Source organism: Hydra vulgaris, chromosome 11 (assembly GCF_038396675.1).
Source record: "Hydra vulgaris chromosome 11, alternate assembly HydraT2T_AEP".
NCBI classification, from domain to species: Eukaryota; Metazoa; Cnidaria; class Hydrozoa; order Anthoathecata; family Hydridae; genus Hydra; species Hydra vulgaris.
Genome location: NC_088930.1, coordinates 19,422,764 through 19,448,000, shown reverse-complemented (window position 1 = coordinate 19,448,000; position 25,237 = coordinate 19,422,764). Strand labels below are relative to the sequence as shown.

The window sequence follows — 25,237 nt, the reverse complement described above, 5'->3', positions numbered from 1 at the left end:
CTTCCATGTAAAGATTTGTATTGAAAATTAACTGAAGTTAATATAAAAACATTGCTTATCTAATATAAAAGTAAAATTAAAGAAATAAACAAATAGAACTGTTATCAGTTCAATTTGTTTATATTTTTAATCTAATTATATCTTTAATTACTGGTAAATATTTAAATAAAAAAATTTTTTTAACGTGGCCGTTTATGAAGACAACTAGAATATTCTGTATTCTAATCATCTGACAAGCAGCCTTAACAGGCTTTTTTGTTTAAATTTGTATATTGCAAAATACTTTCTGAACCACCTACTGCTTCTACTTTTACAATATTCTCCTCTTTAATAACTATAAAAAATAATAACAAAACACAAAATATTTTAATGATTATTAATTGAGTTAAACTACTGTAGTTATAGTAAGAATGGTTACTTTTTCCCTGTTCTATTAAATAAACAAAATAAGGGCCCTTGATCAAACTTTATTACTTCCTTTTTTCCCATAACTTCAATCCCCAAAAGTATCAAAATGAAAAGTTCAAAAGTTCTCTTGTGTGCCATTTTATTGTGACAAATTTAGATAATATTTTCTGAAAGAGGACCACACACCCAGAACACCCACATTGAAAAAATAAAAGGTTAACTTTTTTTTAGTCAAATTTGAATTAAGTTTAATGTATACTCGATTACTACGGATACATTAAGCTTAACGAGACTCGACATCAACGTCGACGTATTTTAAAGACAAGAAATAAAGTAAAATCGTGTCAAATTTTCTATACATGCTTAAAATAAATTGGAAGACTTTTTTAGTAAAAGGTTTTTTCGAGTTTTTTGTTTACATTTTTATTAATAAAAAAAGTTCAACTAGAAATTATAAAAAACTCTTTTAAATTTTTAACTTTTAGTTTTTTAAATGTTTTAATTAAAATTTTTTGTTTTTACTATAAAATATTTGAAAAAATATTTTTTTTTCCTTTATATAACTAATGCGAATTATAAAAGAGTATGGTGTTTAAAACAGAAAAGTTCGAAAATGTGATGAAGATTCCGTAATTCTATTTACGACCGGTGAAAATCAAAAAGTATGAAAATAAAAAAAAAAGTGTTTATTTAAAAAATATGTATTTGTAGAAATCAACTTCTTATAATTTAACAGAAAACTTCCATTATTTAATACCTAATAATACCCAAAAAAAGTTTAATTTCAAATCTTAGCAGTTCTTTGCAACAAGATCTCGCGTTCTTCTTTGAGAATCCGTATGCTTTATTCTTTATTTTTATTGATATATTCATTTGTATTTTTTTCTATTTTATATATTTTATAAAGATAAAAAGATGTTGCATTCTTTCGATATAAATCCTTGAAAATCTTCTTTTGATATAAATTCTTGATATTATTCTTTCGAGATAAATATATCCTTAAAAATCATTTTACAATCTCATTAAACTGTATTTAACAACCATGATTTTTGATTTTTTTTCCATAATGGACATTTTTCTTATTCACAACAAATCTTTTCATTTGTATTTTGTTTTGATTTTTATTCACAGCTTGGATTTTTGTTCTGATGTAAAAATAAGCACCAAAACGAACACTAGAAGATTTAGGTCGTGAAATTTTGTTGACAATTTCTTATCTACCAGGCATGAATTAGTGACTTGCAAAATTCCATAAAAATTCTTTCTCATTTATTGGCCCGTCAAAAAAGTAGTTGGAGTATTTTCCACCGTCACCGGTATATTTAAAAAAAAAAAAAAGTCTTTGTATATATAAAGTTTAACCACACCTTAATCTAGAGAATGGCATTAGTTTCAAATATTATTAGGATGATGTTGATGAGTTTCAGGTCAGAGATATAATACGTTTCAATCAATATTTTTGCAAAAAATAAAAATTTCTTTCTCTTAAATAAAAGATAATTTTATTTTTTTATTTTTTTGTTTTAGATGCCCCAAGAAGGTCTTACGCTCTTGTCAAAGAGCACCGCGGAAGAGCATTTAAACAAGAAGTTCATGCCTTATTCCTTATTCAAATAGCATCATTAAGTTAATGCAGTAGCAACAAAAATACGGAACGTACTCCGGAACCGTTAAGCTTCACTCTTTTTTCACCACCTTCTCTTTTTACACTACTTTCGATACATTCACTCTTTTTATTTATTTATTTTTAATCAAGTCTATTCGCACGTGCACGTGCGAATAGACTTAATCTTATATTAGCCTATTCGTACTTTAGAAAAAAAATTAATGTTACATTTTTTTACAATGAAACCATTTATAATTTAAGTATTTTGAATGCAATTTAATGTTAGGTAATAATAAAAAATTAAAATAACTAAATCAATATAACTAAAATAACTAAATATATCAAAATCCCAGAACAACCCAAATCTCGACAACAAATATATTAACAAATAAATAAAAATTAAAGATAGAGTTCTTTCTCTCAAAGATAGTTCAGACAGAATTATTGAAGCATTTCCTGATTTAGTTGATTTTCTAAACTCTCAATTTAAATCTGTGTTTAAACTTGAAAGCTCTAAATATTTTCCATCTCTTTACAAAAGACATATTAAATCTTAATGCATTTATAATAAAAACTTGGGTTTCTCTATCTCAGATATTATTAAGGGACTTACCAATCTAAATCAATTTAGTCTGACGGCTTGCATCCTTTAATACTTAAGATATATGCCAAAAACGTTGCAATTCCACTAACAAAAATCTTTCATGGATCCTTTAATTCTGGAATACCTGTGAAAATTAACAATTATTAGCACGGTCTATAAAAAAAAGGGTGATAAATTACTTGTTGAAAACTATTAACCTATTTTACTAACCTCTGTTATCTTCAAAATCTTATAAACTTGTATAGCACAAAATTTTAAAGCACATTAACGATAATAACATGCTCTCTGCAAATCAACATGGCTTCCGTCATTATAAGTCATGCGTAACTAATATAATAGAAACTTTGACATTATTTCGCCTTCCATAGCACCTCACCAGTTTATTGATATAATCTATCTTGATTTCGCCAAAACATTTATTGCTATTATTACTATTTTATGTTATTCACCTTTTCACGACCGAGAGGGCCACTACAGTCGAGGAGGCAAATTGTGGTTACAACTCTCTTACTACTCTTTGGCTCCGAAACACAAACCTAAGCGAAAAAAACCGCTGCGCTGAGAAACAAGTTAATGGGATTGAACTGTAACATTTTCGTTTATAAAGCAAGCGCTTTACCGCTACACAACTACCGCATAATAGAATAATACCGCATAAGTTTTTGATTCTGTAACATACGACAAACTTAAGTTAAAATTAAGATCTTTCGAAATAAAGGATTAAATTCTTTTTAGTACTCCATTTTTTTTTTTTACTCCATTTTTGTTTAACCATGAAATATGAAAATTTACCACAATATTTTTTTTTTCTTTTTTATAAACTCACATAAATAAGGTTAGGTGTCACTCATATAGTTAAAAACTAGTCAATGGAGTGACACCTGAAAAAAACAAACAAATAAAACACAGAAAGAATAAAAAATAAGAATAAGAAAAAAAAATAAGAAAAAGAATAAGAAAATAAGAAAAAGAATAAGAAAAAAAAATTAAAAAAAGAAAAAAAAAAAGAAAGAAAGGAAAATAAAGCACTAATAAATAAAGATGATTTTAATAATTGCCATAATAATATAATAAAAATAATAATATTAATAATAATGTGAATAAAAAACAAATAGTTACTATATCATGATAACTTTACTAAAAATTATAACTAATGGTAAAATAATTATAGTAAAGTTTATAACTACGACAGAAATTAACATAACAATTGCAAAAATAGGACAATAAATATAAATGGTATTATTTGGTTATAATACCATTTATGGTTATAAATGGTATTATTTGGTTCCAGTGAGAAATACATTGATGTTTAATAGAAGCTTGCCATATTTGATAGTGTTGAAAAAGGAAGTGTGCAAGTTAAAATTTTCAGTATTTCGAGTGTAATATTCGTGTGTCACTTGTTTTAATAAAAAAATTATTGAACGAATTTGGTAGTTTATTTTGAAGAAAATCAATCACAAAGAGACAATTATAAAGCTTTACAAGATCTTGAAATTTTAGAATTTTTAATTCAGAAAACCTATTTTCGATATTAGATCGTAAGGAAAAAAATGTCATAATTCTTAAGGAAGTGCGTTGTAAACTGTTTATACGATGTAATAGAAAACTACCTTTTTGACTCCAAACAGTGCAACAATAACTTATATGTGAGAAGAACAAGGAATAGTAAATTGATATTAAAACATGTTGGGGAACATAGTGTCGTATTAATGACAGCATACTATTGGCACGTGAGAGTTTTTTACTTAATTGAATTAGTTGATAGTAACATGATAGATTTTTGTCAAGAAATATCCCGAGGTATTTTATATATTTAGATGGGAAAAGTCTTTTACCATTAATTCTAATTTTCACATTATTACTATCAATCTTTTTTTTTGGAGGGTGAAAAATAATAAATTCAGTTTTATTGGTATTTAGGAAAAGACGGTTACTATTTAACCAATGACACAAATGATGGAGATCTGAATTAACTTTTTTACAAAGCTACGCGAGTGATTTATTTATGCATAGAAGATTAGTGTCGTCAGCAAAATGATGAACAATCGAATTATTTATAGAGTGAGGCAGATCGTTAAAATATATTAAAAAAAGTAAAGGTCCTAGAACAGAACCCTGTAGTACACCATACTTAATAACTTTACATGTCGATTGAAATCCATTAATCGAGACAAACTGAGTGCGATTGTTAATATAGGATGAAAACCAATCATTAGCGATACCCCGTATACTATAGTGATACAATTTTTCAACTAAAATGTAATGGTCAACTGTAGCAAATGCTTTTTGGAAATCAATAAAGACACCACAAGCAAAAGAAGCACTATCAATTGCACCACGAATCATTTCAGCAATGCTAATAAGTGCATGGGAGTGTTTTAAACGAAATCCAAACTGACTGCCGTAGGGACATTTAGAATTATAAAGAAAGTGGTAGATACAAGAATACATTAAGTTTTCAAGATTTTCGCTGATATTTGATAATAATGATATTGGTCTATAGCTATTGTATTCAAGTTTTGTTTCCTTTTTATGGATTGGTTTAATAGATGCAGTTTTTAAAATATTAGGGAATATACCAGTAGCGAATGAGAGATTAAATAGTTTAGAAAGTACTGAGCAAATATCATTAGCAAGAAGTTTTAGAATAAAGGTTGGAATGCTGTTTGGACGAGAAGCCTTGCCACCATTTAGAGAAAGAACAACTGATATTATTTCATTTTTTTCAGTAGGTTTAATGAAAAGAGAGTCAGGGTTTAATGTTTTTAAATATTTTTGGAAGTCAGTATGAGATGAATGAATATTTTTTTGCAGTTCTTCAGGGATTGAAATAAAAAAGGAGTTGAAAATTTCCGAGATTTTAACTGGATCATTGATAATGGTGTTGTTTGAAGGTATACAAGATGTATATGAGATATCATTCGAACGTATATTCAAAAGAGTTCTAATACCCTTCCACGTTGCTCTCAAACTATTGCTATTGGTAGTAAAGTAGTGAGAAAAGTGGTTTTTTTTTTGCTTCTTCGAATAAGTGTTACAAGTAAATTTCTATAGGTTTTGTAAGTTTTTTCAAGAATTAGTTTGTCATGAAGATTTTTTGTTTTAAGGAACTTCTTAAATATATTGTTTCGTTTTTTTATCGAGGTTAAAATTGCTGAAGTAATCCATGGTTTAAGGCTTCAAGTTAAGCCACGGTTACTTAGTTTTTTAACGGTACGTGTTTGTCTAGAAGAGAGTTAAAGGTAGTGAAGAAATCTTCATATGATTTATTTGTATTACTATTGGAAACTTTGATTGCTTTATCCCAGTTGATTTCCCAGTAATTATTCCTGAATTCTTCACTATTTAATTTTTTGACGTTTCGAAGAATAATATTGCTTTTTCGAAAATTAATAATTCTTTTTTTAAAAGATGAATAAATTAGAAACTGTGGCAAATGATCCGATATTCTAATAGTTAGATTGCCGGAAAAAATATCTTTAGAAGTTGAATTAGAAAATATATTATCAATTAAAGTACTTGAGTGATTGGTAATTCTTGTTGGTAAAGGTATAAAAGGAAGAAAGTTATTTGAAGCAATGGTGTTCAAATACTCCGAGATTGAATTATCTGAGCTTGCTTTTATAAGATTGATATTAAAATCACCCATTATAAAGATAGTTTTATTTTTTTCAACAGCAAGTTTTTTAAATAGAATAGCTAGATATGAAACAATAAATTCATTAATATCCATGTTAGGATGGCGATAAACACAGCCTACTATGATATTAGACTTTTTAGGGAAAATGATTTCAACAAATACAGACTCTAAGAATTGGGGTTTATACATAAGTAAATCATTTCTAGATTTATAAACTAGTTTTTAGAAATGTAAAGTAGAGCACCTCCAAATGAAGTTTTGTTTGAGTATGTTCATAACCATATCCACTAAGATTAATTGGAGTTGTTGGGAGTAAATCAGATTTCAGCTTAGTTTCTGTAATTCCGATGATACTAAGTTCATAATTTATTAGAGATAAAAGTGAGGTTAATTTGTCAAAATGTTTAACTAATGAAGCGATATTTAAATGAAATAGAGAAAAGCAATTAATATTGATGTTTGAAGAGTTAAATTTTTCAATATCAATGTATTTACAATTGATTGGATTCTCAACTATGTTTGTATCATCATCGTCGTTGTTACTTAGCTGATAAGTAAAGTAATTATTGAGAAAGTATCAGATTCTCGGGAGCAAGGAAAGAGAGAAAGGTCATTTGGCAGATCATTGAGATATAATATATTGTCAATTGAAGTTCATTATCCGATATAGAACTAAAAGGAAAATACTGTTGCAACATGTAATACAGAGTCAATAATTCATGGAAGAGTTTTTTTAATAAACTAAAATCATTATTATTTAAAAAACTACATTTCTTGTGGATTGAACTTAGGCAGTGATTGTATTGAAGTGAATGATGATTAGCACGAATAATTTTATCACAAATTTTGCAGAGTTTGGACATAATAAATAGAAATTTGTTTAGAAATAAAGATATTGATATTAGTAAGATTATTACAACAAAAACAATATAACTATACGATAATATAAAAATGACGAAGTTTATGATAAAAATATTAACAATATAATAATAATAACGAATAATAATAACAACAATAACAACGATCACAAAAATAGCAATAATAATAAAAATAGTGACAGTAATAACAAAAGTAGTAGTAGCAATTTATAATAAAAATAAAAATTCTATAAATAGGACTAGCGCTTAATAATAAAATATACAATTATATAGCTAATAATAATGTAATCAATAATATAATATAATAGATATGTAAAAAAGAAAAAAAATTCGAATGAGCTAAATAAAAAAATAAAAAAAGTTATTACAACTTCAAATATAACCGTAAATTTTTAAACTTCTTCAATTACTATTCATCTTACTTGACTCGCTGATGGATGGCAAATAATTAAAAGTTCTTTTGCTAAATTCGAATTTCGTTGTCGTTTTTTCTTTTTTTTTTCTATTTGTAAGCAGGTATAATCCGCCGCATTCAATATTAACTGGTTACTTATTAATTGAATAGTTTATAACTTAAGTAATTTTTTTAAGCAAACGACTAACTTTTTGACTTTTATATATAATTTGCAAATGCTTTTATCTTCTTGATAGTAGGCAGAAAGCAACGCATTACAATAAACAATATCAGCTCCTCCAGATGTATTACCATTTAAAAAAAACATGTTATTACATCTGGTTAAAATAATGTACTATTAGTTTTACTTTTTTTCAGATGTAATTATATCGGAAAAAAAATTCCTGTAGTTATTCCTAATATGATTGAAAAGATTTAACTACATGTGTAGAATCCATAGATGTAGCTGTACAGATGTGGTTATTCTTAACATAATTGAAAACATGTAACTACATCTGTAAATATCATGCACTTTTTACTCAGATAATATAAGACATCAATGAAATTTCAGATGTTGTGGGACAGATGTTATGTGTATGTATACATTATTTGTAAATTTACGGTTATAACTATAATAAATAATAATACTTAAATTTTCATACTCAAAAAAAAAAAAGAAAAAAAAATGTGCCAGTAGGTAAAATAAACTTTGAGAAATTTATTACTTCTATAATTAAATATGAAATATAAAAAATCTTAGCATTTTTAATTTTCACTAAATTAAAAGATTTTCCATTTGTTTTTTTAAGCATGCGAATAAACTTTAGTTAAATATAGTCTATACACTCCGTCCATTTATATCCAATAAGAGGTTATAAGGACTAACAACTCAGTTAAAAATGTAAAAAAATCAACTTTGATGCAATAGTTAATAAACTAACTGCTTCAGAATTAAGAAAAATACTTTTACAAAATTAAATTTTTAATTAATAGTATAAATTACATGCTATTGGGTGGAATAGGTAGGGTAATTTTAGTATTTTGAGTTTCATTTCAGAAAATCCGGTTTTTTAGACTTTTAAAGTTTCGGTTTCTCAGACTTTTAAAAATATTAAACAGTTCTCAAAATTTTTTCAGCAAAGAATATTTTCAACTATTTATTATTTATAACAAATAAATTGTTTCTTTTTTATAAAACGCCGCTGCTTCTTATGTAAATATCTAAAGTTTATTATCCCTACAGAATTTCAACCACCTCCCCTTTCTGTTTATTATTCTACAGATTTTCCGCTATCTTATCTTTCTGCTTCGACTGATAATATTTAATATTACACAGTATATCAAAATTTTATTACCAAAATTTAGTAATATGAAAAAAAGAAATATTTTTTTTAATGTTTCATTTTATATTGTCATTTTTTATATTATTAAAAAAATTTTAAACACTGTAAGTATTTAAAATAGACAACAAATTAATGCATAATTAAATTAAATTTTTTACGACATTCTTACAGTTTGACTTTCCAGCCATAGTTAAACTTTTATTAACCCAACAATTTGAAGTTGATAAAAAACAACAAGTTGTTTGAGTTAACTATTATAATGATTAGTGTACTTGTCAACTCGCAGTGTAGTTGTCAAAGTGTTCAAGTAATTACGAAGTTGCATATAAATTGATGAAAATTCTTAAAATAAAGTATTGATTCTAAACTCAACAATTAAGTTAATCCAAAAAAAAATCATTGTTACTATGATTCCGTCATTTTATTTCAGCTTGGTTGTACTGATTTTATTCAAGGAAACTGGATCAGCTCCGTTACCACAAGGTAATTACTAAGAAAACAAAACATTATTCGACCCAGAAAAAACGCAGATGAATGAAAGTAGATGTTAAAAACACGTTTTGCGTTTACTTTATTTTATTTTGTTATGATCAAAATCAATGATAATCAATAAATTTTCTATGGAAGCTCTAAGTTTTGCAATTGTTTTTAATTTTTTTCAACTAATGGGCGCGTAAAACTATTAATTTTAAACTCTCTTACATTATTAATATATATATATATATATATATATATATATATATATATATATATATATATATATATATATATATATATATATATATATATATATATATATATATATATATATATATATATATATATATATATATATATATATATATATATATATATATATATATATATATTATATATATATATATATATATATATAAGATTTTGAAAAAATACATTTGAAAAAAAAAACTTTCTTAAACTTTTAACAAAAAATTTATATTTAACAGCTAATAATATTTTTAACAGCTGAGTTTCCAACAGAACTACAAACAACTCAGCCCTCACTAACGAAAGCAGCGATGGAAACAACAATTGAATTGTTGGCATCGTCAATACAAACTACGGCATCATCCGCAGTGTTGTCAAACAAAAGTAGTAAATGATTTATGTTTTTTTATTGCGTAAGTTTAAACTTATTTAATTACATGTATTTAAAGAATCAAAGTTGATGTGTTTTAGGCAATATTGGAACCATCTTGCAACAAAGCCCGGGAATATATGGTAAATTTTATTTTTAACTGTTCGAAGATTTTTTATTTTTTATTTTGCAAAAGCTAGAATGACATAAACTGATATTAATGTTATATAAGCTATTACATCTGAAGTGGGCTAAGGGGCTGTTCGCAAATTGTGTTATGCTAAGTTAGAAATATATATAGAAGTAGGAGATAATTATCTCTCTTTAGCAGAGCCATATTGATAATAGAGCGTTATATAACGCTTTATAACCATTGAAAACCACCGCGAAAGGGAGTCAATTTTTTTCTACGCCTATTTCAATGTTAATTTTAGCGTGAAATAATTTACGAACAGTCCCTAACTTGACCTGTTTGTATATATATTACTGCGTTAAATAACATTTTTTAAACAACTCATTTATTTAGAAAAGGCATCACTGTGCGATGAGAGCAAATGCAAACTTCCAAATTGTCGTTGTGCTAGTGAAGAAATTCCTGGTGGTTTACCTATAACAGATACTCCTCAAATTGTATTGTTTACAATGGATGACGACGTCAACGCTTTAAACTACGAATTTTATTCTCAGTTGTTTGACGGAATGAAAAATCCAAACGGATGTCCGGCTACAACAACTTACTATATTTCTCAAGAATATACAGATTTTAACCTTGTTCAGAAATTATACCAAAAAGGTATTTTTGAAAAATGTTGAGTATTTGTTTTTACTAAAAAATTTTATGCTTATTTTTTGTTGATATAAAAATGATATATTTTTAAAGGACACGAAATTGCAGATCATTCTGTGACACATCGAACACCCAATACATGGTGGAGAGATGTAAGTTTTTATTACGTTACGTTATTAGATAGCGGTGCCGAACTTTATATGCGAAGGGGGTAGGATTTTTCGAATATATTAAAATTTTATTATAAATATATTTTAAATAAATTTAAAGTATATTATAAAGTATATTTTAAATATATGATATCATATTTTACGTTTAAAATTATTTTTAATATGGATTTTGAGCGTGGTGCTCAAATTTCACCAGCACTCCCACTCTCTATTGCCGCAATCCCTGTTTGTAAATTATTCTTAACATAAAATTCAAAATTGCAATATATAAGTATAAATGTTATTTTGTATGTAATAGAGTGCTTCAGTTTAATAAAATATTCAACTTCTTTAACAGAGTTCTTATAACGAACTGGAAAATGAAATAATTAATCAAAAGAAAGAAATTGAAAAGACCGGTGCCAAAGTTTATGGTTGGAGAAATCCTTTTTTAAGACCTGGTGAAACAACGTACAGGGTAAGTATATAATTTTTTTAAAACATAATGTTTTTAACTTTTTTTTTTCGTATTTTTTTACTCTTAAGGTTCTTGCTGACAATAAGTTTTTGTATGACACTTCTTTATCTACACATGTCGAATCAAAATGGTGGCCGTATACCTTAGATTATTTGGTACCAAAATGCGCTGACGAACCTTGCCCACAATGTAATTCTAGGTCATTTTTTGTTGTTTTTTATTTTAAACAAATAAGGTTTTATTATGTAATATTTTTTTTAGTATCGTATCCTGGATTGTGGGAGGTTCCTTTAACACCTCTGTCGGACGGTCTAAATGGATCTGAGTGTTCAATGTTTGATAGCTGCGTTACCAGTTTAACTGATGCTGATAGTGTCTACAATAACTTTATGTTCAATTTTTTGACACATTACAACGACAAAAAACAACCATTTTCTTTGTTTGGACATTCCTCATTCTTTTTGCATGAAAGTTATGTTTACAGACAAGTTGGTGTGTAATTTATGTGTATTTTATTTTATTTTGTAATAACTTTACTTCATTTAAATTATTTTAATATAAACGTAATTTTTATGTACATCTTTTTTTGTAAATACAGGCTTTAAAAAGTTTTTAGCCGAGATTTCATTATTATCTGATGTATATTTTGTCACTGTGGAGCAAGCTATTCGTTGGACTCAATCACCTACGCCATTAAATAAACTAAACACGTTTGCGCCATGGTCTTGTCCAAAACGTTAACAAAGTTATGCCTTATTTCTGAAAAAAAAGAAAGTAATTTCACGAAATTTGACCGTCAATCAATAATGACTTTTTAAATTTGTATTAGATTTTTTTGAATTTTAAATTGAATATTGTTGGATTTTTTTTTACTTTAAATTTTTTTTTGTATTTTTAACATAATTTTTTAGTCATTTTTTCATTTTTATTTATTTATTTTTTGTTAATAATGCTTATTTAACTTACGACTTTTAGTATTTTATTTCTTCACCCTATCCCGTATGACGTAGAAATGGTTAATCACGGACGAATCCTTATATTTATTAGTCGTAATAAAACGATGTAGCTTTTTTATAAATAGAATTTTTTTTTTTTTTAACAAGCATAAACCAAATAAAACCATGTAAAAAAGTTATAATATATTATTGCAATCGAGCTAAATTTCAATTTGAAATCTGTATATAAAGTTAACGAAAAACAGACCAAAATATCTTAGATATGCTAAGTTCAAATTAAAAAACAGTATACACTACATAATTACTAAATATAATTCCATAATTAATCTAATGACGGATCCAGCATTTTTTGGTGTTTTAGATAAAACTCCAAACATTTGTATGTTTATACTTTTGTCAAATAATGATGCTTTGCAAAAAATTGCAATGATTGGAGGCTGGGTACAAAAAAGCCCATAAGTTTCTAACCACTGCGGCCGTGGCGCAGTGGTTAGAACGCTTGCTTTATAAGCAGGAGATCCAGGTTCGAAATGAGCTTTAGACATATTTCGCGTCACGGTAAGGAAGGAGGCGTGAACTTCCTGGTTAAATGCACTTCCGCGGTGCTCTGTGACAAGACCGTAAGGTCTTTTTGGGGCACCTAAAAAAAAAAATAAAAAAAATAAAAAAAATAAAAAAAAAAAGTTTCATCCCCCTTCCCACCCCAAACGTGAGGGCAACAAGTTGGTAAAAAATTTTTTTGTACTATTCTTAACTAGACTTATTTTCATCGAAAAAATTTTAAGTTTCATAGTATTATCTTTCAGCGTTAAATTATGACCATAAAAAAAATTATGACCATTTAAAATGTGTAACCTCCTCAAATTGAGGGGGTTCAAACTTTATATCATCATAATTTTGACGCTGTGAGATAATATTAAGAAACTTAAAATTTATTGATGAATATAAGTCTAGTTGAGAATAGCACAAAAAATATTTTATTCTATGTACTATTCTCAAACGACTTTATTTAAGATTTTATTACAAATGCATAATTTTTAAACAATCAAAATAAATTTCTAATTAATCCAAATATGAGTGGGTTGGTAGTTTTCTGCATAACGTGGCCCACTTAATGATGTAAAAGTTTAGTGTATAAATTTTAAAAAGTGGCATAACTGACTTTATATTTATTATATACAACACCTTTTCAATATGTAATTGTAATGAGAAAGAAAATATGTAATTTAGAAATCGTAATATGTAATTGAAAATACACGAATTATAATTGCGAATGCACAATGTAAGTTTACATTGTGCATTCGCAATTATAATTCATGTATTTCAAGTTTACATTGTACAGTCTTTTTGACCATGAGATTTAAAAAGTTGATAATATCAATTTATTTTCTTTATTACAATATTTAAGAAACAGCTGAAAATATATAAAAAAGAAAATTACAAGTAAAGATAACGTTATGAAATTGTGAATAAAAATAGATTAAGTATTTTAAGCATCATTAATAGTAATGGAAATAAAAGATTGTGTGGTAAATGTCAATACACTATGACCTAAAAACTATTTATTAAATTAAACCTGTGTAAACATTTATTTCATTAGACTCGTTTACATCCAGTTCTTGAACAAACAAGTTCAACTTGTCCAATACGTCGGCATGAAATGCATAAAAATGAACAAAATGAAAGAAAACATAACGTTTTATCTTCATCAAATAACGTAATAAAAGTTTTTGAATGTGTTGAGCAAAATGATAATTGGGTGACTCTGGCGCAATTTTTAGGAGTCAAATACAAGACACCGTAAAATTGGGTTTGCAGCGAAAATTCAAACTTCAGGTGGTTTTAAGCCAAAAAAAAATTGACCGAAAACCAAACCGAAGAAACGTTAAAATAGATTAAAAGTGATTGTCAAATAACAATGGTGGCGGCAAAAAAAACTGTTAAGGTAACTTAGTTTAAGCGTGAGCATAACAACTATCACCAATTACCTCAAAGACTATTTGTCTTCATTACAAAAAATGTGCAGAATAGTCGACGCAACAGACAATTCTCCATGTCACAGTTGTTTGCCATTTTTTTCAGTATTTCAGTTTTACGGCGTTTTAGAATTCGGCTTTTAGACACCACTTTAGGCATTTAAACCCCCTAAAAATAGAATGGCTCTTTATACTCTCTACATGTGGTCATTGAAGTATTCGCATTCCTACTCGTCATTAATTTATTCTAGTTATACGGGAATAAATTAATGGAGGCCTTTATGGAGGACAAACGATCGTAAAAAAAAAACATAAGCAAATATATCTGCTATGTCAACAGAAAGTGAGTATTTGTCTAAGCTTGATAACAATTGCAAAGCAAAGATATTTTTAAAAAAATTAGTTTTATAGGTCATATTGACCCGCATTTTCTTAAAAATGAAGATTTCTATGACAATATAGATAATTATCAAATATTACATATCGTGAAATTGTGAACTATTTTTTACTTTTAGAGCAGGTCGTATCATTGTTTTAAAATTTGGCAATGTATGCTGTCCTAATATCACCCAACCACCAATCAGTTTGATTATGCAAATTTGTTATCCCATTCAAGGAAACTTTTGCACGGTAGCAACAAAATGGGGACATAACCACAAAAAAGAAGCATTTGTTTTGTATTCAACAACCATGAATAAAAAAACACTCTAATTTTTCAATAAGAAATTGTGGTTTTTTTATTTCAGTTCAACGATCTTTCCTCGGTGCATCGCCAGATGCAATTGTTAATTGTGATTGCTACGAAAATGGTTGTTTAGAGATAAAGTGTCCCTATAGTGTTGAGATAAATACATCAGTGATTTATTGAGTTATTAAAATTTCTCGAGAATAATGAGGGTTATGTAGCTCTCAAAAAATCACATAAATATTACTATCAAGTTTAGTGTCAACCATATGCTTCATCAAGTAACTATTGTGACTTTTATATTTGGACATCAAAGGAATTGTGAAAGGATATAAACGGGTTATGAATTTATGGAGAAAAATATAACAAAATGTAAAAAAATTTTTGAAGAATGTATTTTACATGAACTATTTGATAAGTTTTACAGCAAGAAAAATCATTATAACAAAGAAATACCAGATAACAAAGAAATACCAGATAAAAATCAACTTATATTAATAGAGCACAACTACTTTAAAAAAGAAAATAAACTTTTTAATGAGCATGATTACTGCAAAAAATAAGTTATAACTTTGAAATATGCATTGTATTTTAATAAAAATTATATATTTTTGATTATAAATTTTAGTTTTACTCAACAATTCAATTCCTTTAAATGTTTCTAAGTATTCCACTGGAATAATTGAATCACACATATTTATTAAAGAAGAACAAACAATAACAATTTTTTGTAGTATGCATTATCCAGAATCTTTTGTAGATAAGTATGGCATAATACAAAAATTATAATACTTATAATATGTATTATAATGTTTGTATTGAGACCAAGTTGTTGCTCTTGCGTGTATATTAGATGGTTTATTTATGAATGTTTTTAAGAATCGATTATTACAGCCACTTTTGTTTGAAAATATTTTCGGAAACATAATGGCATAGTTGCAATAAGTTCATTGCGATCAGGCCATTTAATTAAATGTTTCAATCTGAAGTACATAGTATCAGTCCGCCTTAAAAATAATTATGAAAAAGTTGATTTTGAAATATTAAATCTATATACAAAGGTCTCTGATAGATAGATTTAGTCGTAATCTCATTAGTGTTAAACAAAATTCTTCAAAGTAGATAAAACTGAGTTTTCATTTTTGTTGACAATAGGCTTCAAAAAGTTAAACAAACAACATAAAATTTTCAAAATTGGTAATCCAGTGTAAAAAGTTACTTTTGAATCTGTATCAAGCCATTAAATAGTTCCCACACGAAGTTTTACTAAATTTGCACGCAAATCATAAACTAGCTTGTTTTTATATATAAGCTCTCTTTCTATTTGATTTATATTTTTGACAGTTACATCTGTTTGAACATTAACATCTACTAAGTTTTCGTTATCAAGCTGTGACACTTTCAGAAATATTCGCTTCATTATTTGTTGAAGTTTTATTTATTTGGAAATCTATAAAATCGTTTTCAAATGCATCTTCAGAATTGCCTAAATCAAGGATACTGCTAATACAAGCCTTAAATATATTTTGACTTGATAACAATGAACGATTTTTGTGTCGTAAGTAACTTTCTTTAGAATGTTGAACTCCAAAATTAAACTTTTTGTGCCCTAGATTTAATGATGGAATGATCCTCATTCTTTAAAACAAGTGAAGAAGGTTTTTCTAAATATAAAAAAAAAGAAAACGTTAAAAATGTAATGGCATTTTATATTCAAAGTTATAAAAATAAATCAAAGGTCAAAATTATACCTGTAATAAAATGGTCGCTGCAGATTCAAGTGTGAAGGTCTTCAGAATTACAACCAACTCTGTTTATGGCATTTATCTATTTATCTCTACGCTCTTTTGATAAATTTTTCCCTTGGTTGCAAACTACCTTTGGTAAACGAAAAAAATGTTTACTTTTTTCACGATTAGAATGATTTGAACACCCAAATACAGCACAAAAGTTCACCATATTATAACATTTTTTCCTGTTCCAAATATTTCTTTATTTATATATGTGGGACTTTAATTTGAAAAGAAAAAATACATTAATCACATAAAAAATATTGATTTATTTTCCATTTTTTAATATATAGAAACAGTGGCGGATACAAAGGAAGGGGGGGAGGGGTAAGGAGTACCCTCCTTACTACCCCCTCCCCTCCCTAAGAAATGTCAAAATAATATTGTAATAAAATTTGTAAAAGAAATAACAGAATAAAAAAAAATTGTTTGCAGCTGACTATTTACTATTTTTAAACTAAAACAAAAACTAAAACTAAAGCAAAATAAAAACTATTTCATGGCATTACAAAAAAAATCTATTGTTGCCTTTTTAACATTTTCACGGTGTCGAAGAAAAACGATGGAAGTCTCGGAACATTTTAATGTTATCATTAAGCTTCGGCGTCCCGGTTCAAAAAAATAACGTAACGTGACGTTACGTTACAGCAACTTTTGTCCCGATTGAATCAAGACGTTACCGCACTTATAAAAAAATTGTCCCGATTGAAATGCTACGTTCCGGGAATAACGTGACGCTCCGATTGAACAACCGCACTCGAAAATTTGGTGCGGTTATGAACCAAGACTACCGTGACATAACGTAGAATAAGGTGACAAACCGTGACGTTTCGGGACTTTTTTTTTAACCCGTCATTTGATAATGCTGCCCGGGCAGTAACCAACGGACGGGTGCGTAATCTACATTCGTTTTAAAGCATAATTTGTTAAATAACAATTGCCTTTAACGCGCATTTTATGTTAAAAATTTATAAAATAACATTTTTGGAAAAGTGCGGTAACGTTACGGAACGTCACGTTATGTCACGGTATTAAACAAAAAATACTGGTGCGGTTTGATCTTGGTTGGTGCGGTTTCCCAATTGGGAAATGAACCGGGACGTGCGGTTTGAGCCGTTACCGCACCAACCTTGTCCCGATTGAACCAAGACGTTACCGCACTTTAAAATTTTTTGTCTTGATTCATTTTTACCGTAACATTCCAACCGGGATAACGTGATTCCCGATTCATTTCGTGAATAACGTTTCGGGACGCCGAAGCTTAGTAATCATTATTATTTCATTCTATTATATAATTAGATAACAATAAAAAAGAGTAAAATTACTGTTGTCCTATTTTGAAAAATTTTTGAAACTGTTTCTAAAAACTTACGAAAAAAAAAATATAGATTTGATTTTAATGGTAAATTTTTTTTTTATTAATTTAATTTTAATTTGTAGTATAATTTATGTACGCGATGTCGTTTTTGGCATTTAAAATTTCTATAAAAAAGTATTTACTGTTCAACAATTGAAGCTGCAACACTTCAATTTATATTACACTTATATACACTTCAAGTTGTATTTAAGTAAGATACGAAGAACTTTTTTTTATATAGTCACTGAATGAACTTCTTACGAATTAGTTTCTTATTTAGAAAACAAAAGTGTGTTTGTTACTATTTTAAATAAATAAATGACAAACGATTTTTAATATTTATAATGAAATTATTTTTATTAGCTACAATGACCAACAGGATAAAGAGGACAAGCTCTCTAGAAAACTACTTTGTCAAAAGAATTAAAATTCTACCAATACAGAACCACGCTGGTCCTATCGTTTTGCCTTTATCTTCGGTGTCATCATCCGAACGATTTAATTGTGCATTTATTGGCGGGGCTGAAAATGATTAAATTGCAATGAAACTTAGTCCTTTTTCTCCAGAACCTGGACTTGGTATGGAAGCTGCTAATTTTACAAGTAAAAGTAACGCAGAAATTAATAAAGAGGATTCAATACCCGCAACAAAAGATGATAGCTGTTTGCCTATAGACATTGGGTCATTTTTAACACGTCAGGTAACTGAATAAGATAAATACCGAATATTAAAATGCAATTGATTTCCTGGTCCAAATTACAAATATCCATTTCTGTGCATTTAAAGAAGGGTAAGGATGTTAATTGCTTTTTGTCCGAGAAACATATACATAAATTTCCGTGGATAATGATTTCAGAATGCCTTTATGGAACTTTTTTGTAAGTATTGCTTTCATTTTGAAAAAGTTGAGGGAACACACAGTCAAGTGCAATTACTCAAGATAGTTACTTTACCTCTTAAAATTTATTCAAAACTTTTGGGTAAGGATGGAGACTTACAATTACATGATTACAATACGTATCACAAAGTTGCTATGTTGACAGCATCAGATTTCATCAGAACATATGAACGTCCGTACAGATGTACGTAATTTAGTTAGCGAAGGAAGACTTAAACAGGCTTAAAAAAATCGAGAACAATTAAAGCTTACAATTGAATCTATAATATTTCTTAGTCGACAGAATATTGCGCTGCGAGGTCATTGCGATGATGGGCAGATCTTTGAAATTAATCAAAACTCTTTAGTAATTAATAATGGCAATCTTCGGGAATTGCTTCGCTTTCGAGTGAGCGCTGGTAACAATTTTGAAACACCATTTAAATAACTGTAATTCTAAAGCAACATACATAAGTAAAAGTATTCAAAATGAAATAATTGAAATATGCGCTCAACAAATTCAGGACTTAATTAAAACAAGAATTTTTAAAGGAAAATTTTATAGCGTTATATTTGATGAAACAACGGATACCAGTCATAGATCTCAAATGGCAGTCGTATTAAGATATAATGATGTTAATACCTGTGAAATCCGTAAAGATTTTATTGGTTTTGTAAACTGCCATACTGAAAGTTATTCTAATTTTACTTATGAACCTGTATTAACTGGAGAAATGCTAGCAAACACAGTTGCAAACTTTGACAAAATTTGGCTTCAATTTAAAGAATTGTGTTGGTATAGGCACTGATGGATGCAGCCTTATGTTAGGTGAAAACAATGGAGCAGTCACGATATTACAGAAGATCCTACGAAACCCAATAAAAAGTCCATGTTACAACCATGCTTTAAACTTATCAATTTCCTAATGTTCGCCTGTGCGAGCTGTAAGAAATACAATTGGCACAATGAAAGAAGTAATATCATTTTTTAAAGCTTCGCCGAAGCAAAGTAACGTTCTTAAATATATAAATAAAAGAATGCTTACAAGATTATGCGAAACGAGATGGATTAAACGGCATGATTCTGTGTTAAGTTGTAAATCTTGTTTAATAAATATAGTAGAAACACTTGATTTGATATCTCAGTGGAATGAACGGGATTCTTTTATAAAGGCCGCATTACTAAAAAATGCAATATCTGAGCCCTTATTTGTAATAACACTTTGTTCATTAGCCAATGTGTTAAATATCACAGTCTTTTTAAGTGAGGCTATTCAAAAAAAAAAATGGGATAAGGAATATGCAAAAACTGTTTTTAAACATACCATAAAGATATTAAATAAAAGACGACAGAACGAAGAAAACTTTAATGCTATATTTATGACTGCATCAAAGTTACTAGATGACTTAGGTTTAAAAATCAAGATTCCACGAATTACAGGAAAACAAACTAATCGCGCAAACTTCAATACCAATGATCCTCTAACTTACTATAGAGTCAATGTTTATTTACCGTTACTTGATAGCATACTCCTACATTTACAATTAAGATTTTCTGATGAAACCTTGAACTCTTTTGATTTAAATGTACCAATACCTAAAAATTTATAAATAAAACAAAGACAGAGTTAACAGCATCTATAACTAATATACTGAGTTTTATGAAAGGGCTGCCCAACATAAATACTGTTGATGAGAATGTCGAATTAATGAAAGTTTCTTCAGAATTTGAATTTTGGGAGCTAAAATGGAAAGACACAATCAAAAAGCAACAAGACCTACCTGAATCTGCACTGGAAGCATACAAGCAATGTGATGCTAATATCTTCACTTTAATTAAATGTATTTTGCTACTATTTTGCACCCTTCCTGTTAGCGTTGCTTTGGGAGAATGGAATTGCTCGGTTTTAAAAAGACTTGAAACTTGGTTAAGATCTAATATAGGACAAGAACGATTAAATGGCTTACCTATGATGCATATCCATAGAGATTGCATTATAAATGTCGAAAAGATTATTGATAGTTTTGCATCTTCGAAAACTAGAAAGCTCAATTTTATATAGTAGTTTGTTAAGTTTATAAAAGTCTTTATTAAAAAGAATATACTAAAGATATTATTTTGTTTTTTGTTGCACATTACAGACGAGACCAGACTTACCTATGACAGGCAATACTGCAGCCTATGTACCATGATTTTAGCGGGCTCAATTTTTAAATGCGGTATCGTGGAAAAAAATTGTGATATTTAGTAGTGTTTAGGGCCCCCAAAATTTATTCTGCCTAGGGCCCTCAACAATATCAATTCGTCCCCTATTACAGACTAAATATTTATTTTCAACGTTTGATTTTTTCAAGATATTTATATACAGATACATTCAATATATTTATTAGGAAACTTTTCTAAAAATATTCTAAATAATCAAATAATAAGTGGTTTACCCGAAGAAAAAAAAAGGCGGATTTTTTTGTTTTCAAATAACCCCCCTTAACCCCCTCCCCCTCCTGCTTCCTCCTAGGACAATGACCTGGATCCGCCACTGCACAGTGGGACAAAATCGAGTTTTTTGTGCCAAAATTATTTTCATAGTTTTTTTTATTAGAATAGCTATATTTATATATAAAATGCATAAAAAAAGTAATAAACTTGTAATTATATAATATAAAAAAAAAATATTAAAAAAATTAATTATTTTGGTAAAAAATACGAAATATTTTTAATGAACAAGACAACTTTTATCGAAATATACATCGAAAAGTAATATTTAAAATATTACTTTTCGATGCATGTATTTGTCATAAAATAACTTTTTTAGATTTATATTTACAAAAATTATATATTATAACAGTAATGAAAGATTTTGTAGGTATTCTTTGTGTACAAAACATCTTTTTTACATGTTTAGTATTTCTCATCAATTGACCATTAACCGAAGACCAATCTTTTGTTATAACTTTTTTTATTGCAAAAAGTTGCAAAATATTTATGATGCATGGCTATTTACATACGTTTAGCATAAGATTTACATAGTCAAATATTTGGAGGATATTGGAGGATAGTTTATCTGATACCTAATAGTAAAGGTTTGTAGCAAAAAAATATCAAAAACTGTCTGTTTTCGATGCATAAAAACTAAAGATTGCATTTACGTTAAATTATTTTTAAAAGCCTGAGCGAAAAAAACATTTTTAATTAAAATGATATAGTTTAAAATGAAAGTCAATAAAGTTTATTTAAAACAATAGTAGCGTAAGAAAGTTGATAAAAAAAAATGCAAAATAGCGTTTTGGAACACTTGTCAAATTAACGTGTAAATAACCGCATAAAATTACGCTTAAATTAATATTTAATGTTTTTTTAACTAGATATTTTCTCTAATGAACGTGTCTTCTCCATTATGATAATTTTTCACCGTGCAATGCCGATATTGATTTTTTGGTATTTTGGCACACTCTGTCCCACTGGGCACTGTATAGAAATATATAAACAAACAAAGAGTACACGGGAAAAAACGGCAGAGTTGCATTTAAAAAGTTTTAGAAAGTGTATATTAATCATTTATAAAAGTCTTTGTATTAAGTTAGGAAAAAAATTTTTTTAATAAAAGTAACAAATATTTTATTAAAAATGTAAACTTCAGATAAACTAATCAAGAAATAATTTTTTCTAATTTACTTCTATGCTTTATATGAAAACTTTAATAAGTGATTAATATATTCTTTCTCACAACTTTTTAAATGTGACTCCGTTTTTTCCCGTGTACTCTTCAAATATATACTATACAATGTTATGAATATAATAATAAGAAATTTAGTTCCGTTGGCTTAGTTGTCCTCCATAATGGCAGAATATGAATCAAAACAATTCTTAATTATTTCATGACGCCGACCTATGAACGGTGAATCGTACCGGTATCGCGTTAGATCGATAGTAGTCGTTAAGTAAGGGGTCGTCCATAAAGTACGTACGCTTAAAATTTTAAAATTTGACACCCCCTCCCCCTGTTTACATGCATACTTTTAAGTCCCCACTCCTTAAAAAGTACGTTCGTTTTTCAAATACCCTCTTTTTATTTTTCAATAAAAAAGTTTATTGAAAAAAAAAAAGGTGGAGGAGGTACCTTAGATACTTTATACGACCCCAAAGTCCTTCGTTTGCGGCACAGGATCCCAATTTAAAAATATTATTTTAATAAAGTTAAATTCCACGACAATGATGTGTGTGCTTGGCCGAGAGGTTAATGGTATATACTTCGACGGCGGAGACCGGAGTTTGATTTCCGGTCAAGTCATATTGTACTTTATTTTGTTTTAATGACGATCAAATAAAAATAAACTATACTTAAGCCTGAGGTTTTTTTCAGACACCCTTCTTTATTAAGTCCGTAAAAAACGAGTCTTACACGAGATCAGTAATATTGAATATTATTGATCTCGTGTAAGACCCCCCCCCCCCTCCTCCTCCTCATACGCTTTCGTACCTTTTTGAAGACCTTCCCCCCTCCCCCTTCACCGTGACACCGGTTTCAACGCTTTCCCATTGCCATACCATTTCGTATGAAAATGTAGATGAGGTAGCAATCGCATTAGTGATTGAAAAGTTTGAATCCCCAGAACTAAAAATTAACTTAAGAAGAAAATAATGATTGTAACCATGTTAATTTTAGTTTGTTAAATGAACTAAGTTTAAGTATTGAATGTGTTAAATAAATTATCAAACATTCATGTTTTTATGTTTATATATATATATATATATATATATATATATATATATATATATATATATATATATATATATATATATATATATATATATATATATATATATATATATATATATATATATATATATATATATATATATATTATTTTATATATAATATATATTATTTTATATATATATATATATTATTTCTCCGTCAATTTATTAAATATATATATATATATATATATATATATATATATATATATATATATATATATATATATATATATATATATATTTTAATAAATTGACGGAGAAATAAAGCAAAGATTGATGTGTATTATCTTGCTAACAACTTCTTGTAATAAAAGCGTTTTTCTATTTTGATAACAGTGAAGTTAAATACTTTTAAAAGTTATAATAATAAAAATAATTGAAAAAAAAAAGAAAGTTCTGCTAATAAGACTGAATTTCAATATAATTTAAACAAAAAAATTATTCTTTTAAAAAAGCTGTCAATCACTTTTTTTATTCTGCAGAGCTATATATAGATACTAATTAGTTTATATTTAATTTTTTTTACTATAATTGAATATATTGAATATCTTAATCCCTCAAAACTGTTTAAGTACGTTAATTTGTTAATACATTGCATTTTTTATATAAAAAGAATTTTTAATACATTTTTATGAGTTAAATAGTTATTTTTATCTATGATATATTTGTTTGATTCATCTATAAAAGCTAGACATGATTAAAATATTTAATAATTAGGAAGGCCAAATAATAAGATAGATTGGTCATTTAGAAAATTAATCATTCTGCATAAAAAATATGGAAAAAATTTTTTAACCAACCGTAATGGGAATGTCAGAAAAACGTGGTTCTTCCAGAATTAAAGATCTAAGCAAAAATCGTGTTATTGATCATGAAACAAGAATTAAAAGACAAAAAAGACAATTAGCATCTCTGGAAAATGACAATTTTCATGAAGATCCTCACCAACAAATGAATTTATATGTTGCAAAAACTAAATTACCATCTTTTAGTGATAGTATGGAATCAAAAAAAAAGCGTAAGCTTAAACTTGGGGACATATTTAAACATAAAGCCAAGCGTTCATTTCCAGCCCTTTTAGAAGAAGCCCAGTCTGAAAGAAAAGAAAACACACCAGATTATTTCAATGCAGTGGCACCAAAATCAAAATTGCCAGAGCGTCATTTTTGTTCTGTGTGTGGTTTTATTTCAAGCTATACATGTGTAACATGTGGTGTGCGATATTGCTGTGTAGGCTGCTTAAAAACACATAAGGACACTCGTTGTATGAAATGGATTGTTTGATAATAGATATACTAGGTTCTTAATTTATATGCGCATTGTTAAATAGAAATACATATTAGTGCTTGAAAATATGCATGATTATTTTTTATAATGATTTTATATTAGCTAAAATACTGTTAGTGACAATAGTTTAATAATTTAATTTAATTTATAGAAATAATTTAAT

At 27.6% G+C, this 25,237-nt stretch overlaps 3 protein-coding genes across 3 annotated transcripts; all 3 read left to right on the top strand.

Moving 5' to 3' along the window:
* Positions 1-9,283: 9,283 nt before the first annotated feature.
* On the top strand, positions 9,284-11,398 carry LOC100205257 (chitin deacetylase 8). The gene is made up of 6 exons (XM_065809398.1): positions 9,284-9,359; positions 9,861-9,989; positions 10,074-10,115; positions 10,499-10,765; positions 10,853-10,911; positions 11,267-11,398. Exons 1-6 carry the CDS (start codon positions 9,284-9,286, stop codon positions 11,396-11,398), a joined length of 705 nt encoding a protein of 234 aa, XP_065665470.1.
* A 22-nt stretch (positions 11,399-11,420) lies between these two features.
* LOC100205257 (chitin deacetylase 8) lies at positions 11,421-12,187 on the top strand. Its single transcript, XM_065809692.1, has 3 exons — positions 11,421-11,575; positions 11,648-11,878; positions 11,985-12,187. Exons 2-3 carry the CDS (start codon positions 11,719-11,721, stop codon positions 12,125-12,127), a joined length of 303 nt encoding a protein of 100 aa, XP_065665764.1. The 5' UTR covers positions 11,421-11,575; positions 11,648-11,718; the 3' UTR covers positions 12,128-12,187.
* A 12,265-nt stretch (positions 12,188-24,452) lies between these two features.
* Positions 24,453-25,140, top strand: LOC100208792 (zinc finger HIT domain-containing protein 1). The gene has a single exon (XM_065810377.1). The coding sequence runs from the start codon at positions 24,592-24,594 to the stop codon at positions 25,069-25,071; it is 480 nt and encodes a 159-aa protein (XP_065666449.1). The 5' UTR covers positions 24,453-24,591; the 3' UTR covers positions 25,072-25,140.
* The last annotated feature ends 97 nt before the right edge of the window (positions 25,141-25,237 follow it).